We start from the raw sequence: 18,402 nt of genomic DNA on the forward strand, positions 1-18,402 counted from the left end.
TCATTCACAGAGAACTATGGTATTATATGTATTAATACATTAAATCAATGCCTGGCGTATCATGACGCTGTTAACAGTTGATGTCAAGTTCATCCTGACTCACGGCAACCCCACGCAGACAGAGTGGAAGTATTCCATAGGATTTTCTAGTTTGTGACCTTTTGGAAACAGATTGCTAGGCTGTCTTCCAAGGCACCTCTGGTGGGTTCAAACCTGCAACCTTTCAGCCAGTAGTTGAGCTTGTATATAGTTCGCACTACCCAGGGATACCTACGGCATGTCATACTCTGCTATTTTCATCTAAAAACTCCTACTACTCAGGACAATAATAAGAATATTTTACTGAACATTTATTTGAAGAAATTAAAGAATAGAGAGGTTAGAGGTATGTCTGAGGCTGCAAAACACAATGAGGTGCCTTATACATAATATGCATTTCATAAATAATAGCTGTTATTCTTACTGTAACAATTACTGTTTCTTACATGTCTTCTACAACTACTGCTCTTCTATATTGTTTCTGATGACAATACAGTATTCTGAATGAAGCAGCTACATTTCCATGCTTACTACTGGATGGTCATAGCTAACATTTATTATTAAGGGCCATCGAGTCAATTCAGACTCATAGTGATCCTGTATAGGGTTTCTGAGCAGCAGCTAGTGGGTTTGAATAGCTGATCTTGTGGTCTGCAGTCCAGTGCTGATCCTACAGCACCACACCTGGAGTCCATAGCTACCACAGTGTGGCGTAACAGTACATGTTATCAAATGAATTCAGGTTACAGGTCGTTTCTTGGTAGTCTAGGACCTCCAGCCTATGGATCACAACAGGTTATATAGGGCTAGAAGACAAGCAATCACAGTTTGAATGCAATCAGAATACACACACAGTAGCTGTTACTGGATTCAAACATATCAACGATAGTAAAAATGATAAAGGAATGGGCAATGTTTTGGTCTGTTATGCTAATATGGAATTAAAAAGGAACAGAATTTCCCCACAAACTTTTTGAAGCTCCCTTGTATAAGGACATGTGGTCACCATGAGTCAGTGCTAATTTCACGGCAACCAACAACTGCAAGAAGACTTCTTTCTAAGCTTATTGTCAGTTCACTTGGGCGCCATCAATGGATTGACACATTGTCCTGAAAGAAGTGGGAGATTGTCATTGTGCAGACTGTTGCCCTTTAATAGACCAAACAATTGTACTTTTTAGGTGTTAATGTAATTTCCCTGATTCCTGCAGCACATGAGTCTTTAGGGCTCCTAAGGACATGTGCATCTTTCTCCTTCTCTTTTAGCTATTTTCAGTTTGAAACCAGAAATGACAAGCCTCAAGCATCATTTAAATGGTAGCTCACTATGCCACAAATATGCACGAAAGGACATTTTGTAATCTTTGTGCTCATAAAAGAGAAGTCAAAGGCTTGCCCAAAAATGGAATTGCTGTACCATAACCAAAAAGTTTTGTTTCATCTTTATAAACAAACACAGGAGAACATAAAAATATATTTGGCTTTAATTTGAGTATGCTCAAAACACACAATGAAAGGTGCCACATTCTTTTTGCAAAACTATTTTAGCTACAATAAACAATCTGCAAGTAAATAAAATATTGACTTGCATTCATGATTCACAACAAAAAAGAATCTTTAATTATTACAGTGTGTTACCCAAAGTAGCTTTAAAAAGTCTTTCTCATGTCTTTGTGTCTCTAATGTAATGTCTTGAGGAAGTCTTTCTTCATTTCTAACATGGCTTTGACAACAGAAAACAAACCCAGATGACTCCTGAAACTGAAGTCTTTCTTTTAAAGAGCACCTGGTCTATCAATCCCTCAATCATGGTACCATTTATTTGAAACAATTCTTTCAGTCATTCCCCCAATGGCTTTATAATTGTTGCCATCTTCATACCTGTTTGGGCTGTTCTGTCATTATAAAGAAGCAGTGTATTGTGCTTTTAAAATATGATGCTTACCAATGCACCGAGAGCCATCTGTTGAGGTTACATATCCACGTGGGCAAATGCAAAAATAGCTTCCCACGGTGTTGGAACATTCACCAGTTTCACATATCCCAGGAATGATGCTGCACTCATCGATGTCTAATCAAGGAAAGAAGAAGATGATTGAGAAAGGCCTTCATTAAACAGCTTTTAAAAGGGATTTTTTTTTTTTTTAAGAGCCTGAGAACACTCATGGTTGATTAGGTCAGATCATATAACCCTGAAGATACTCTTGTTTCAGGCCCTAAAGAATTTCTCACACATATCGATGGGAACTGAGATGAAAGTAAACTCCCATGATAGTAAAACAAGGCCAACTAAAGCAAAACTCTATATCCTTTTTTTTTAAGTAATTTAAATTGGAAATCAGAAAAGATTTAAATGTTTTCGTTTCCATTCTACATAAGCTAGGGAATTAGCCTACTGGAATCTCTAATAAAAAAAACTACACACAGTCATGAATTACTTTTTAAAATATGGAATAATTACATTTAAAGATTTATAGGTAATTCTCCTACTAATTATTTGAACCAATGGCGGGTGGCAAATTATACATATGTTTTTCTATTTGGCTTTGAGATATGTTATTGTACTTTTATTTGATTGTGGGTATATTACATGTTCTGGGAATTGACTTCAATTTAAAATAATACAGAAACATGGCAAAGAGAAAACCTGGGAGGCTTTGGGAAGTGTCCAGTTTTCCTATTGTACCTCCCAGTACTTATCCATTCAGCCTACTGAACACTGGGAATACGCTATTCCCTTTCACATTAATGAAAGGTCTACTTTCTTTTAAAATTTCCCTACAGCATAGAACATGGCCATTTGTTTAAGCTTTAATGAACTCTTCTAGTTCAATAAGCAGAGAGCGGTAGAAAGTCAAACAAAGATGAGATTAGGTATACTGGGAGCTAATTGCTAATACATTTTAAAGGAAACGAGTCATTATGAGAGAAAATAAGCCACCTATGCCTAGAAGTAGGTTACACTGATTTTTTTGATTTTTTTTTTAAGGAACATAGTAAAGACCACTAAAAATGATTAAAAACATAGATAATTACTGAAAAGTCAAAGTAAACCTGAGCTTTTAGTTTTCCAAAGTTAGACTTTTTAAGAGAAATGTATGAAGAAAATAAAAGGTCATTATTATTCTTATTACAAAGACAAGGAAAAAAAAAATAAAACCAAAACATTTAAATCCACAATTAAGAAAGAAAGAAAGAAATGTTTGGCAATACCTTTTTTTGCATTCTTATACTGGTCCTTTTTTTTTTTTTTACACATTTATTCTGACAATTCAGTTTTGCCTACACACTGTATCATGAAATAACCATATGCTTGGGAGTCTTCTTGGCATGTTCTTATAAAATAAATGACCAGATTCAGACTTCTCTGAAATAATATCTTCATTTGAGGCTTAGCAACTAGCCACTAAAGACACAGTGGGACGAATCAAAATTATCCATTCCCCAAGAGAGAACACAATTTTAACATGAACTGACTACACGAGGAGCCAGCATCTAATGCGGTGAAGAGTTACCATCAGATTTAATCCGACAAACTGAAACCATGTGTGCAAAATTAGGACCTGTTGCATCCTGTGTTGCGATCTTTGTGCAGTGTATTCTAATAAAACTGAACATGGATTCAGAAGGAGGTGAAACTACAACAGGTATTCTTTCACCAGGAAATAAACTGATCACCTCTAGATAAGGAAGACAAAAAAGACAAGAGCACACATTTGAAGAGCAAGTACTATAAAAGCTTAAGAACAGCAGTTGCCTTCTGATTTGCCTCCCTCACATCTAAAGTTATAGCAACAATCAAGGCGCTGTGGAGCCAAGATTGATCCACATTCTTAAACATTAGGGTCTTTAAGTCCTTCATTTAAGCATTAACTCTTATTTCCAGGCATTTCCTTTCATAATAAAGAACTTCTTTGTGCTCTACAACTTCCAAGGACCCTCCCTGACAACAAAAAGAGACTAGAGAATTCAAAGATGTTGGACATTTTTCTCTTTTTTAGAGGTAGGGGAGATTTGGGTCACAGAAGAACACATGGAATGATGTTAAATTTGTGGGTTTTGCTTTAAACATTTTATTGTACCAAAACTCTTAACTATTGTTTAACATTTCTCCTTACAATTATATATGAAATCTTAAAATGTTAACTTCAAAATAATTATATGTAAAAAAAAAAAAAAACCTCCCAGTAAAGTATTTAAGGATTTTGTATGAAAACCAGAAATGCTTTCATTTATTTTGGGGTCTGACCCTCCCCTTTCAGGAAAAAAAAAAGCAAGAAAAATCAGCATTTTTGTTTTTCCCTCATCAAAACACCCTGCATTTCAATGCATTCCTGTTCAATGTTTATACATCAACTTTAATTTAGCATTAACATTTATGTTAAGAACAATTTATACATTGAAGTTTTGTAATATTTGTTCTTCAACACCACATGTCATAATCAGATTTGGAAGTAATATCCTGACAAATACAAAACATATTTTGCCTAGGCATAAGCACATATGTCCAGTGGTGGCATGCCTGTTAGAGTGCTGTGGAGTCAGTTCCCACTCATATATGTTTCTGAGGCAATAAATAAGAAGCTCTGGTAGTGTAGTGGTTATGAGTCAGACTGCTAACCTCAAGGTAAGCAGTTTGAAAGTACCAGTGGTTCTGCAAGAGAAAGATGAGGCTTTCTACTCCTGTAATATAGCCTCAGAAGCCCTATGCAGAGTTGCTATGAGTCGAAACTGGCACATAACCACCACCACCAGGCTTTAAATCTTCGAGAGAACAGAATCTCCTTTTTCTCATAGAGCACTGGTAGGCTTGAACCTCAGACCTTGTGATTTGCAGTCCAGTGCTTACCATATGATGAAGCCACCATGCCCCCCGGTAGCAAGGCTAGCCATGGGGTAAAAGCAAAGTCAAAACAATGAGAGGGACGTCTGGATGGTGAAGTTCCTAGGTGGTGCAAATAGTAAATGCACTCAGTAGCTAATCAAAAGGTTGGAGGTACAAGCACACTCAGAGATGCCTCGCAAGAAAGACCTGGTGATTTACTGGAGATATATCAGCCATTTAAAGCCCTGAGAAGCACAGGTATATTCTGACTCACATGGGGTCACCAAAAGTTGGATTTGACTCCAAAGCCCTTTTTTTAAAAAACTGTGGTAAGTCACTTTATATGCATTCCACGGTACCATTTATGTTTGACGCACCTGATGTGCCTCCACTCACTTTCCCTTGAACTTTTAAAAAACATATTTGTTTGGAGGTTTGGCTCTTCACATACCAGGAAAACTGATCCCAAAAGATTTAAACCATATATGAGGAAGTTCAGAAGCAACATGGATTCTTGCTCAATTTCTCTGAGATAACGTTCAGCTATGACCTCCTCCATGTTTGACTTCATGCTTAGGCTGTTTTCCCTCATGGGTTTAAAATGCTTTATAACAGTTTCAGTTTAGACATCTGACTAGGAAACTAGAGAATAAGAGGGTGTCCCTTCTAGTGGCTCTCTTCTAAGAAGAAGAAAATTTTCCTCTCAAAGTGTTAACAGTCCTCCTCTTTTGTTCTACTGTCTTGACTTATAAAGGATTTCTATGGCCAGGGGAATGTATTGATTTATGTAGACCTAAAGTTCTAGCAGTGCTATAAGGAAAAACCCTGGGCTGCTAACTGCATGGTCAGCCATCCAAACTTACAATTGTTCCACTGGAGAAAGATGAGGCTATCTATCTCTGTACAGATATGTTGTTTTTATTGCTATTAAGTGCTGTTGAGGCAGTTCCAACTCATAGAGACTCTATATATGGTTTCTGTGGCCTCAAATTTTCTCAGGAGCAGAAAGCCTCATCTTTCCCCCTTGGAGCAACTGGTGGGCTTGAACTGTGGATGTTTTGATTCACAGCCCAGTGCCTATCATTGTTGTTGCTCTTGTTAAGTGCTGTAGAGCAGGGTCTAACTCATAGTGACCCTATATAGGGTTTCTAAGGAGCAGCTAGTGGGTTTGAACTGCTGACCTTGTGGTTCACAGTTAAGTGCTGATCTTATAGCACTACACTCAAAAAGAAAACCAAAATCACTTCCATCAAGTCATTTCTGACTCATGGCAAGCCTATATAAGATTTCTGAGTCTTTGTGTTAAGCCCACAGCTCCTGGTGTGGCACTGTTGTTGTTGTTGTTATGTGCTGTGGAGTTGGTTCCAACTCATAGCGACCCAGTACAAGGTTTCCGAGACTGTATATGTTTACGGGAGCAGAAAGCCTCATCTTCCTCCCACGGAACAGCTGGCAGTTTCAAACTGTTGACCTTGCGGTTCCCAGCGTGATTCATAACCACTAAGGTACCAGAGCTCCTTGGTGTGGCACTATAGGATCAGAAATATAAGTTTACTAAATTAGACATGTAGGATCCTGGAAAGCCATCCCAAGGATTTTGACTTTTCGTCTGAAGGTGATGGGAAGTTTATGAGGTTTAAATTAAACAAGGGTATTACATAAGTAAACTGAGTCTTTAAAATGGCAATCCTTGTTTTTAATGTGGATTTGTTGTTGTTAAGTGCCGTTGAGTAGGTTCTGACTCATAGCAACCCTGTAAAGGGTTTCCAAAGAGCAGTTGGTGAGTTTGAACAGCTGACCTTGCAGTCCAGTGATCAACACAGAGTCAGAAGGGTAAGGTGTCACAATGAAGAAGAGAACACATAATCAAGGGAAAGAAGGAAATATCGACAGGACTTTGTCACTGGAGTCACAGCTCAGATTTGAATAAGAAGACACAAGATGGCAGTACTATTAATAGAATGGCACCCAGGAGGAATAGATTATAAGGTTAAACAGAATTTTGGACATAGTGAACTTAAGATTGTTGTTGTTGTTGTTATGTGCCATGGAGTCGGTTCCAACTCTTAGTGACCCTGTACAGGGTTTTTGAGGAGGCTGTAAATCTTTACGGGAGCATAAAGTCTCATCTTTCTCCCAAAAAACAGCTGGTAGTTTCGAACTACTGACCTTGAGGTTCACAGCCTGATTTGTAATCACTACACTACCAGAGCTCCTTACAATATGTGAGTGAAACAGGCAGATATTCTAACTGGCAGCTAAACTTTTGGATATGGAAATCAGCAAAGAGGAAAAGGGTTAAGTCATGCACTTTGTGATTCATCACACATATGCAAAAGTGTGTGGATAGCATTTGAAGTTGCAACAATGTAAAGAGACCCATGAATTTAAAAAGGTGTACTTCAGGAGTAATCTCAGGACTCCTAGCATCTAAGGGAAAGTCAGTCATTCAAGCTCACCAGCTGCTCCTCAGAAGCCCTACATAGGGTCGCTATGAGTCGGAATTGACTTGAAGGCACTGAACAACAACATTGGAGAAAAGCCAATATAGGAAAGTCAAAAGTACAGATTAGGCAGGTGAGAGGCAGAGTATGAAGACAGAGACTAAAAACACTGTCACAAAGGAGAAGGTTGTTAAATGTGTCATGGAAGGTAAAGAAAGAAAAAGACTGGAAAATATTTGCTAATTTCAGAAACTGAAAACAGGTTTTTTAAAAATGAAAACTAAATCTAAACAAAACCATCTGAGAGATTCCTGACTGCCAAACCACATAACCTCATATTTGTCAACCAACATTTACAACATTTACTGTAAATCTTACTCAAAGCAGAATGTAATGAATAATTTGGTAAGTAGTGCTAAGTGTGATCTCAGATATCACTGAATTCTAAGAACATTACCCTAGAGATACTGTCAGTTCTAATATGTATATGCCATATCATACAGAAAAGTAGCTCATGTAACAATTACATTACAGAGAATTTAGGACTAATAAAACAAGAAACTTAGTTTTTAAAAAAGTGTTTTCAGAATCCTTTCTTTCCATCAAGGCCAGGAAATATACATAGTTGGTTTATCCAGTGTATTTTCTTAGCATAGATAAAAGCAAACAGGATTGTTATACACTCAACTTCTGTATATTAACATACTGCTTGATATTATTGTTAAGTGCTGTTGATTCTGACTCATAGAGACTCTGCATAGAGTTTCTGAGAACAGTTGGTGGGTTTAAACCACTGACCTTGTGATTCAAACGGACTTTCTGTCTAGTAGTTATCCTACAGTGTCACATTAGGAACATCCATAACTTAAGTGCACAATATAATACATTACTATGTATTTCAAGCTTTATATAAAGGCATATAAAGGCACAGGCACTATCAATAAGATAGAAATTTTAATATTAATGTTTTTTCCTTTTTCAGGTTTTGAAAGCATGGTATGTATTAAATGTACTCAGAATTTCATTTTACACACATACACACATACACAGACATACACACAGAGCTTTGTTGTTGTTGTTGTTGTGAAGTGCCGTCGAGTTGATTCTGACCCATAGCAACCTTGTATAGGGTTTCCAAGGAGCAGCTGGTGAGTTTGAACTGACAACCTTGCAGTTCAAATGATTTTGCAATCTGGCACATTAACCCACAGCGCCACACCAGGAGCTTTACTGAGATATAATTCACATACCATACAACTCATCCACTTAAAGTATAAAATTCAATTTTTTTTTTTTTTTTTTGTATTCAACATAGTTGTTCAACCACTACTACTATAACATACTTTTAGAACATTTTTGTTTTTCAAAAAGAAACTCTCTCCTATTCATACTCTATGTGGTTGTTGTTGTTGTCAGGTGCCATCGAGTCGGAACCGACTCATAGCCACCCCATGCACAGCAGAACGAAACAATGTCCGATCCTGGGCCAACCTCACTACCGCCGCCACACTTGACGCCATCAATGATGTCACCTGGCTGATCCATCTCGTTGGGGGTCTTCCTCTTTTTCTCTGACCCTCCACCTTACCCAGCATGACATCCTTCTCCAGCGACTGTTCTCTCCGGACAATGTGTCCAAAGTATGAGAGACGAAGCCTAGCCATCTTGGCCTCCAATGAGCACTCTGGTTGCACTTCTTCCAAAAAAGGTCTACTGGTTCTTTTGGCAGTCCATGCCACTTTCAGTATTCTCCTCCAACACCACAACTCTCACTATACATCCCACTATACATCTCACTATACATCTAGCTAAGTCATAGGCTTCTTTAGCGAAGCCCATTAGTATGCAAGTTTTCTCTCATATCTACTTTTCTTTCTGGGGAAGATGGCAAATTGTATCCCTAGAATCTTACTTACTACAATACTGTTTCTCCTGTACAAAGGTTAAATCTGAGTAAGATATTTGTGACATTTCTGAACTGCTATTCTGTTTAACCTTCACTCCAAAATCCACTTTGTAAATATTTTTAGCTGTACTATATACCTTGACCAAAGGAATATTTCTGGAAAAAGACTGAATCACAGTGAAAATTAGAATTAAAATGGAAATTTTAGATTACTGATTATAACTAATAAGTCATAAAAATGTATAATTTCTTAAATAAATAAAACAATTTTTTAAAGAAAAATAATAATGCAAATACTCTTAATTCTTTTAAACTCTCAGCCTGTCTGTCCTTTAATAATCAAATAAATATACTAACTGGGCATCGATTATATATTTATGAATTCATGCAGACCTCAATTTTACACATAGCAGGTACATACCAATTATAAATGAATCTAACCTCAATGGATTTATTATTTATTAGGTTGTTGTTGTTAAGTGCTGTTTAATCAGTTCTGACTCATAGTGACTCTGTATAGAATTTCTAAGGAGCAGCTAGTGGGTCTGAATCACCAATCTTTTGATTAGCAGTCTAGTACTTATCTGAAACATAAAATGAGTCATAATACGATTAATTACACTGGAGAGGGCCTACAGTGTGCTAGATCAATATATTGCAATTCAATTATGAAAAACAGTAAATGGTTCTTGGAAGACCTGTTGTTGTTAAGTGCCATTGAGTCGGGTCCAACCCATAGCAACCCTGTACAGGGTTTCCAACCTGGTAGCGGATAAAAGACCCTAAAGAATGGGGCCAAACTTTAAAATCAGAGAGATGGGAGAAAGGCTAATACAGAGAGGCTATTAAGGGGAATTATATGAGTCAAATATGACTAAAAAAAGGCATGGATGAGAAATGCACAGCAGATTCCCATGAACTAAGGACATTATAAGGGAGTAGAAAATACAACTTAGAAAGCTAATGGGAAAGCCTAGAATACCATTCTCAGGACTCTATCCTTCCTTTGTTGGCAATAAGGAGTCATCAGAGATCATTAAGCAAGGAGAGAGAATTTTCAGAATTTCACTTTTGGCAGGGCTGTCTGCCAGTGCTGATAAGGAAGAACAGGATAGGGTAAAAATGAAGTAAGGGATAGTAGAACTGATGGCATGATCTAAATTCTAGTTACTGAGGGTGGAACTAGGAAAAGAAACAAACACAAGGAATACTCTGAAAGTAAAATCATTACTTTATTTTCATTACTGAACCAATGTTGAGAGAAGAAAAGACACTAATGATAGCTACTAAGGAAATATAAAGACTCAAGAGACGATAAGAGAAAAGAAGTCATTAGGAGTATTAAAAAGACATGTAAATTTTCTGTATCTTAATCCTGGAATCTGTAATTATGTTCCTTTACACAGTAAAGGGGAATTAATGTCATTATTCAGATGACCTTTAGATGAGGAGATTACCCTGAATTTGGAGTGGGTCCAACGTAATCATGAGGGTCCTTCTAAGTGGAGGTAGGAGGCAGAAAAGTTAGATCAGAGTGCAATTAGAAGATGCTATGCTGTTGGCTTTGAAGATGGAAGGAAGCAACAAGGGAAGAGATGCAGGTTTGTCCTTGTTGTTAGTCGTTGCTGTTGTTATGTGCTGTCTAGTTAGTTCTAGCTCATAGTGACCCTGTTTTCCAAGGAGCAGCTGGTAGGTTTGAAGTGCCAACCTTGGGGTTAGCAATCCAGTACTGATCTTACAGCACCACACCAGGATTCCTGATCCTACAGCGCCACACAGTAACGTTAAGTAAATGGATTATCTCCTAGAGTCTCCAGAAAGGAATACAGCTCTGTTGACTCCTTATTTTCATCCAAGTCAGATCCATAGTGGACATTGGTCTCTATGAATGGAAGATGCTAAGTCTGTGTTAGTTAAGGTCACTAAATTTGTGGCTAACATAGTACAGCATCAACAGAAAACATATACCTTAAGGAATAATATTTAAGAAGGAATCAAGTAATCAAAGATAGCAAAGGCTTTGACAGATTTAAGAGAACAAAGACAATTTTACAAAGATAAACAATAAGTAAGTGGGGAGGAACAACTTTAGACAGCTAGCACAGACCAAGCTTTAAGAAAACTTTACAGTGAGGAAAGTTATTGTTGGTAATTGCTGTAGAGTTGGTTCTGACTCATAGACGCTTGTATAGGGTTATCTGAGGATCAGCTGGTGAGTTTGAACTGTTGACCTTGTGGTTCATAGTCCAGTGCTAATCCTACAGCATCGTACCAGGAGGAGGTTTTCACTGGACAATTTTTTCAGAAGTAGGTCTCCAGGTCCTTCTTCCTAGCCTGTCTTAGTCTTCAAACTCAATTGAAACGTATCAGTTATTTGACTCTGCTGGCATTGGAAACACCAGTGGCATAGTTTCCACCATTACAGGAACATGTAAACAACAAACAGTAAGGTACACTGACAGACAAATGAAGGGTACACTGTTACAAAGCAAAGACGTCACCTTGAGGATTAAGGTGTGACTGATCCAAGTAATGGTATTTTCAACTGCCTCATGTACATGTGAAAACTGGACAATGAATTAGGAATGCCGAAGATGAACTGATGCCTTTGAATTATAGTGTTGGCAAAGAATACTAATATACCACGAACTGCCAGAAAACATGAACAAAGTTGTGTTAGAAGAGGTACAGCCAGAATGCTCCGCAGAAGTGAGGATGGTGTATCAGGAGGGACCAGTCCCTGGAGAAGGACATATGCTTCATAAAGTAGAAGGTGAGCAAATATGAGGAAGACCCTTAACACGATCGATTGATAAAGTAGCTGCAACAACTCAATAATAGGCTCAAATATAGCAGACTGTGCAGATAGTGCATGACTGAGCAGTGTAAACAGGGTGGCAGTGAGTTGGAGTTAAGTTGATGGCTTGTCACAACAACAAAGAGATGAAGGAGAGGCTTTGTGTTCATGTGTTTTAGAGTGGCCCTATTCTCAGGTGACGAGGACTCTTGAGGAAAAAGAAGAAAGGAGTTTATTAAGCAAAGAATTAAGAGTACAGAAAGGTGATGGAATTAAGTGCAAAGCTCGAACATTTTGTACTGGAAAGATGGGAAGGCACTTCAACAAAGGCAGGGAAAATGGAAAGTGACGCCATAATTTTAGAGAGAATTTGAGGTTGAATAAGTTCATGCCAGGCATCTCCAGCCTTTTAAATAGAGTAAAACAGTGTACAGATATTACAAAACTTTAACGTGCACAAGTATCACCTAGACAGCTTATTAAGCATGCAGATTTTGACTTCCAGTCAAGATGGTCTGGTACTTCCTTTCTGCTCAAACACATAACAGTGACAGATGACACAGAATAAGAGAAAAACACAAAAGACCCATCTGGTTTCAAAATACAAGACAAACAGTCTTTTGGGACCAGATATAGAATTGCTAAACTCTGTGCAGAGCTGGTGCTGTAGGCTTGCTGGATTCCTTTCCCAGAAGCTGGCAGTGGTGGCCAGGAGTTTAGCATTATACCTGATGACAATATGGTATGACAAACACTAAAACAGTAGAATAGCATGGAAGATGAACTAGATGGGTACACAACTCCACAATGCACAGGGAGTACAGAGAATAAGTCAGGGTAAGAAAAGGCTTCCAGGACTACTGACAACTGAACGCTAACAAATAAGTAAGCATATAGTATGCTGTGAAAATGAAATGGAGCATCGTAGGCAGATGGAGGAATACACACACAGACGCAGAAGCAGGAGGAAGCATGATTTATTTCAGGAATTAAATAAATATCAATGTGTTTGAATCACAGAGTGTTTAGAAAGAACTGAAGCTAGAAGGGTAGGCAGAGGATGATTATGTTTTACCCAGAGATTTATCATGAGACTAGAAAGAGCTCTGGTAGCGTAGTGGTTACGAGTCGGGCTGCGAGCCACAAGGTCAGCAGTTCGAAACTACCAGCGGTTCTGCGGGAGAAAGATGAGGCGGTCTGCTCCCGTAAAGATTTACAGCCTCGGAAACCCTGTGTAGGGTCGCTATGAGTCGGAACTGACTCCACGGCACACAACAACAACAAGGGCATCTACACAGAGAAGTGACATGCTCTCATCTGTATTCTAGAAAGATCACAGTGGACACAATAAATTGTGATAAAACAAATAAGCGATAGGGAGATTCAAAGAAAGCTGTCACAGTAATTCAAAAGAAGAATGACAGTTGTCAAAATACAGTTAAGTGGATGGATGGATTAAAATTTTACGTAGGAAGTAGAATCCATTCAAACATCTTGGTGATAAATGGTTGTGTTAGCTAAGGGAGGTATCAAGAATGGCATCCAGATTTGTATTCTGGGAAAGAGAATGGATGGTTGTGTCGATCTGAGATCAGGTAGATGAGAGATGGCAAGGTACAGGTAGAGCGGGAATAGTTAAAGACTCAGTCTGGGATAGTCTGGCCTTTGAGATTCCTGTGAGATGTCTGAAGTGGACATCGCTGGTAGGTGGCTGAATACACAAAGGTAGCAAACTTAGGAGAGATCTGAGCTCCAGTGCGGGGAGTCAAGTATATAAAGTTAATATTTTCTGCTGGAATGTCAGAAGAGATAAAGAATGAGAAAAGTCCACCTAGAGATCTTAATGAAGTTTCATTTGACTGGTAAGGGTATTATCTAGTTTACAGTAGGTTCTGGAGTTAAGTCAGAAGAAAAAAAGATGGATGACAAATAGTTTTTTAATAGTGTAAGGTAAAGAGGGGGAAAAAAGAGGGGACTTGTTCAAGGGGAAGGTGGAAAGAGAAGGACGTATGTTTTAGGTTGATGGAAAAGATCTGCTATTTGTCAGGCTAATCTCAGTATCTGTGAGTTTGAGGGGTTTCTTAACTATACTATAATTACTTATTCCTCCATGGCCCCTCTTTTCTCTTCTTATTGGATCAAGGAAGTACATTTAAAACAGTCTCTGTATGTTAACATTAATGAGCACTAAAGGAATATTTTAATTAAGAGTTCTTTGTCTGCTTAGGCAGAATAATAGCATTTTTTTTTCCTTCCCCCTAAAAGGCCATTATGTACTGTTGCAATGTAATGAGTGAATTGTTCCTGTTTGACCTGAAATCAATACTGTATCCTTCTAAACACTCATTTGGAGCAACTCAGGCATGAAGTAATGGTGACAAGAAGGAATTCTATCTCAGTGCTTTCTACCATTACACTAACATTGGAAAGTTGTATCTATTTCAAAGTACATAGAAGTTACGGATAATAACATGGTCAAACAAAATGAGCTTAAATTTTTGGTATGCATCCCAAAATGATATTTCTTGGGAAGTACAGTCATTTAATAACAGCGTCTTTTTCATTTCCCTTTTCCCTTCTTTTCTAATTTACTCAGGGTGGAAATATCTTGTTTTCTTTGACTAGTTCCAATTTAGGAGACATGAGAACAAACACGAATCTCAAAACATGGACTTTCAAAACAAATAAAACCAAATTATTTATAAAGCTTAAAGTACTGAAGATTAAAAAATGATGACTGAGCTTTTGTGGGAGAATACTTTGAGCAACTAAGTGGTGAGCTGTTAAAACCAGCCGCTGAAAAAACTATTCCTTTTTTCCTCCCTACCTTCTACAATGCTTTAAACTGTTAAGACATGGAAAAGTTAGATTAAAGGTTTCCTTAATGCTAAGGTGAAACCTAAAATTTCAGACACACAAAAGTCAGGAAATGCCAAAGCTAAATTTACTATCACTATTTGGACTTGGCAAAGTCACAAGGTTTTAGACTTCTCTGTTCCCAGTTTTCTTGTTAAATATCAGTATATTAAGGTGTAATTTTCATGTATTTTGACATAATTTTTCATGTATTTCGACATAATGCAGTGGAAATTTTAATTCAAAAAGTCTTGATCTTTCATCAATATTCTAATGATGTATTCATAAATAATTTGTTTGTTATTTTCTAAATAAATGGTATCAAGTGAAAAAGAAGCATGTTCTATATTCCATTATAGAATTACTATGTAAATATGCATTCGTATCTATGCTTTTCATACTTATTACCATAAAAGGAATTAGAGTGCATTAGTGTAATGTGCAATTCTAAGAAAGAAAGTTTATCTTCATATTGGTTTGGCTATCTTTTCTTGTTTTTTGTTGATTTCTGACAGGTTACATTCATACTGTTGTTGCTCAGGGCCGCGGAATAGATTCTGACTCCTAGAGACCCTGTATGGGGCTTCTGAGGTGTGCCTGATGGGATTGAACTGCCAAACTTGTAGTTAGTATTCCAGTGCTTATAATAGAGCACTACTCCACCTTCGTATACTTCAAGTTTAAATTCAATAAGTAAAATCACATATACTGAGCCACACAGACTAACTGCATATGTAACAAATATTCTGTGGAGAGGTGGGTATGAGTATAGGGAGGTATTCAAGCAGGTGATGATGTTGCATCAATCCAACCACAGCTTTTCACTGGTATCCTCTGTACACACTGACTTAAATTCAAACTGGCTATTGAGGCTAGACTACAGAACACCTGGAGGACCAAACAACTGAACACCCTCATTAGGATTGTACTATAACAGGGCTAATACAGCACAGATACATTAACTATACATATGTGAAATGCTAAAAGACAGAATTGTTCCTTCTTGGCAAGAAAGTTACCTGGACAATTCTCAAGGCCACCAGAATGCTTCAGGAGTCTTCACCGAGACTTTGAAACGCCTTTCTATTTGGGATGATCTTTCCTTAAAATTATATCACAGCATCTGCTTGTTGATTTATGCAAATTAAACTTTTTTCCATAGAAATAACTATAAATCCTTAAGTTGGAAGTATTTTCAATAGTTTCACATTGTTGTTGTTGTTGTTAAATGCTGTCAAGTCAGTTCTGACACATAGTGACCCTGAACGGTGTTCCCAAAAAGCGGCTGATGAGTTTGAACTGCTGACCTTGAAGTGTAAACCAACCTTGTATTCCAGTGCTTATCCTAACAAGGCACAAGCAAAATCAAACTTACAAGAAGAAGCATGCTGTCTTTACCAATTCTTTCCTGATCCTAGTAAATCTCAGGCAGCTCCTACAGGATTTTACAATTGCTTTCATATGAACAAAATGTCCACTCAATTGAACAGTGCCATAGCTCTGAAATGTCATAAAGTTAAAGTTTCTTTTCCCAGCTTGAACCTATTGTAGGCTTGGAAAGTTCTGGGTGAGGGAAAGAGCATGGATGACTGCTATCCTCTTTCCTTTCACTAGCCAGCAGCTATTATGATCCCTTTCATAGTTACAAGGAGAGCTCACGTACCATCAACAAACGCTTTACTTGGTTAGTGAAGTTGTACTGTCATGAACTTTTCCTTCTCAACCACATTTGCTGGTTCTTTCTCATTTCCTAAACCTCTAAATGAAGAAGCATTTTAGGGCTTTTCCTTTGAACTTCTTCTCTATCAAAATGTAGCAAGTGGTTTTCCTTAGGGATCTCATCTAGTCTCATGACTTGAAATATCAACTATATGACTCTTGAGTTAATAATGCCCATCTTCATTTCTCTCCCCTGAACTTGACTCATATATGTAAATACAAATGTCTTCCTGAATGTCTAACAGCTGTCTCAACTAAATGCACTGAAAGCTGAGCTCCCAATACCTTTGTCTTATAGTATATATTCTCTCAGATGTTCTGCATCTCAGTTCATGGAAGCTTCAATCTTGTAGTTCCAGAAACTTTGGAAGAACTGGTCTCTTTTCCTCTCCTGCCCTACAACTGATCTGTCAATAACTTCTACTGTCAACCTTCAAATACAGCCTGGAATTTAACCACTTCTTACCATTTCAACAAATAAGTCCAAGCTACCTGTAAGTCTCACTAAAAGAACTGCAAAAGCCCGCTAACAGCTCTTCTCTACTTCTACTCTTGTTCCCTTAATATATTGTCACCATCCTTTTTTAAAACAGAGGTCAGGATATTCCACGCCACTTTTCTGATGGTTCGCACAAACTCAAAATAAAGTCCAAAGTCCTAACCATCATCTTACACAACATGGCCCCACACTGCATCTCTAACCCCATCATCACACTGGCCTTCTAAATGTTCCCTCAACAGCTCAAGCATGTTTCAGCCTCAGGGTCACTGCATCTGCTGCTCTCCCTGTCAGGAATGCTCTCCCCCCAGACAGCCATGGTTCACTCCCTCACCTACTTCAGGTCTTAGTTTATATATCACCATGACAGTGAGACTGTCTCTGGCAATCCTATTTAAAATTCTACTCCCACTAGCATTTTATAGGTCCTCATCTGACTTTTATTTTACTGACAGCCTTACAACAGTGAAAACTCTGTATTTATCGTCTCTCTCTTGCTTCTATAATGTAATATCCATAAGAGCAGGGCTTTTTGTCTGTTTGGTTCACTACTGTATACCCATGATCTAGAACAGTGTCAGGAGCTGAGCATTTTCTTGAAAGAATGATTTTGGCTTCAGTGTTTTTCAGGTGTGGCGACAGCCTAAAGCTTACTGCTTTATTCTTCCTAATGCTGAAATCTCTCACTGTTGATCCCAGGAATAGTTGGCCACTTACAACTCCCCTATGTCGCAGGTTTCGGAGAGTTAAGCCAGAGGTGTGGGGTCAACCACCCTCAGGTAATGTGTATGAATGAAAAGCCTATCAAGACCATTCAGTGCACTTCCCTTTGTGAGTCCTCACCTGGCCTTTGAAACTCTAGAAATGCAGAACTTGAGGCATTTCAGTTCTGAGTCTGAGTCTGTTCCCTACAGTCTGCATTTCTACACTGGTTCACTGAGAACACTTTACCCTTCCAAATTCATTCAGGATTCTTTATCTATTTATCGAAATAGATATATATACACAGTAAATATATATATGTGTATGTGTGTGTATACACAGTAAATATACATATATACAGTAAATATACATATATAGTAAATATATACATACAGTGTATATGTATGTGTATATATATGTATGTATATATATACATACATACATATATACACACACACAAATAGATAAAGAATCCTGAACGAGAGGGGTAAAGTATTTTCAGTGGACCAGTATTGGATGGAGACTGTAGGGAAGAAACACACTCAGACTCTGGTGTGGTGCTGTGGGCTAATGCGTCAGACTGCAAAGTCGTTTGAACTTCAAGGTTGGCGGTTC

At 37.9% G+C, this 18,402-nt stretch overlaps 1 protein-coding gene across 1 annotated transcript in view; it reads right to left on the reverse strand.

Moving 5' to 3' along the window:
- FBN2 (fibrillin 2) overlaps nucleotides 1-18,402 on the reverse strand; it is a 393,529-nt gene that overhangs the window by 181,307 nt on the left and 193,820 nt on the right. Inside the window, exon 8 of the mRNA XM_006870689.1 lies at nucleotides 1,985-2,110. Within this exon, the coding sequence (XP_006870751.1) occupies nucleotides 1,985-2,110 (126 nt within the window). The remainder of the gene's footprint in view (nucleotides 1-1,984; nucleotides 2,111-18,402) is intronic.

This window comes from Chrysochloris asiatica, unplaced genomic scaffold (genome assembly GCF_000296735.1).
Source record: "Chrysochloris asiatica unplaced genomic scaffold, ChrAsi1.0 scaffold00147, whole genome shotgun sequence".
NCBI classification, from domain to species: domain Eukaryota; kingdom Metazoa; phylum Chordata; class Mammalia; order Afrosoricida; family Chrysochloridae; genus Chrysochloris; species Chrysochloris asiatica.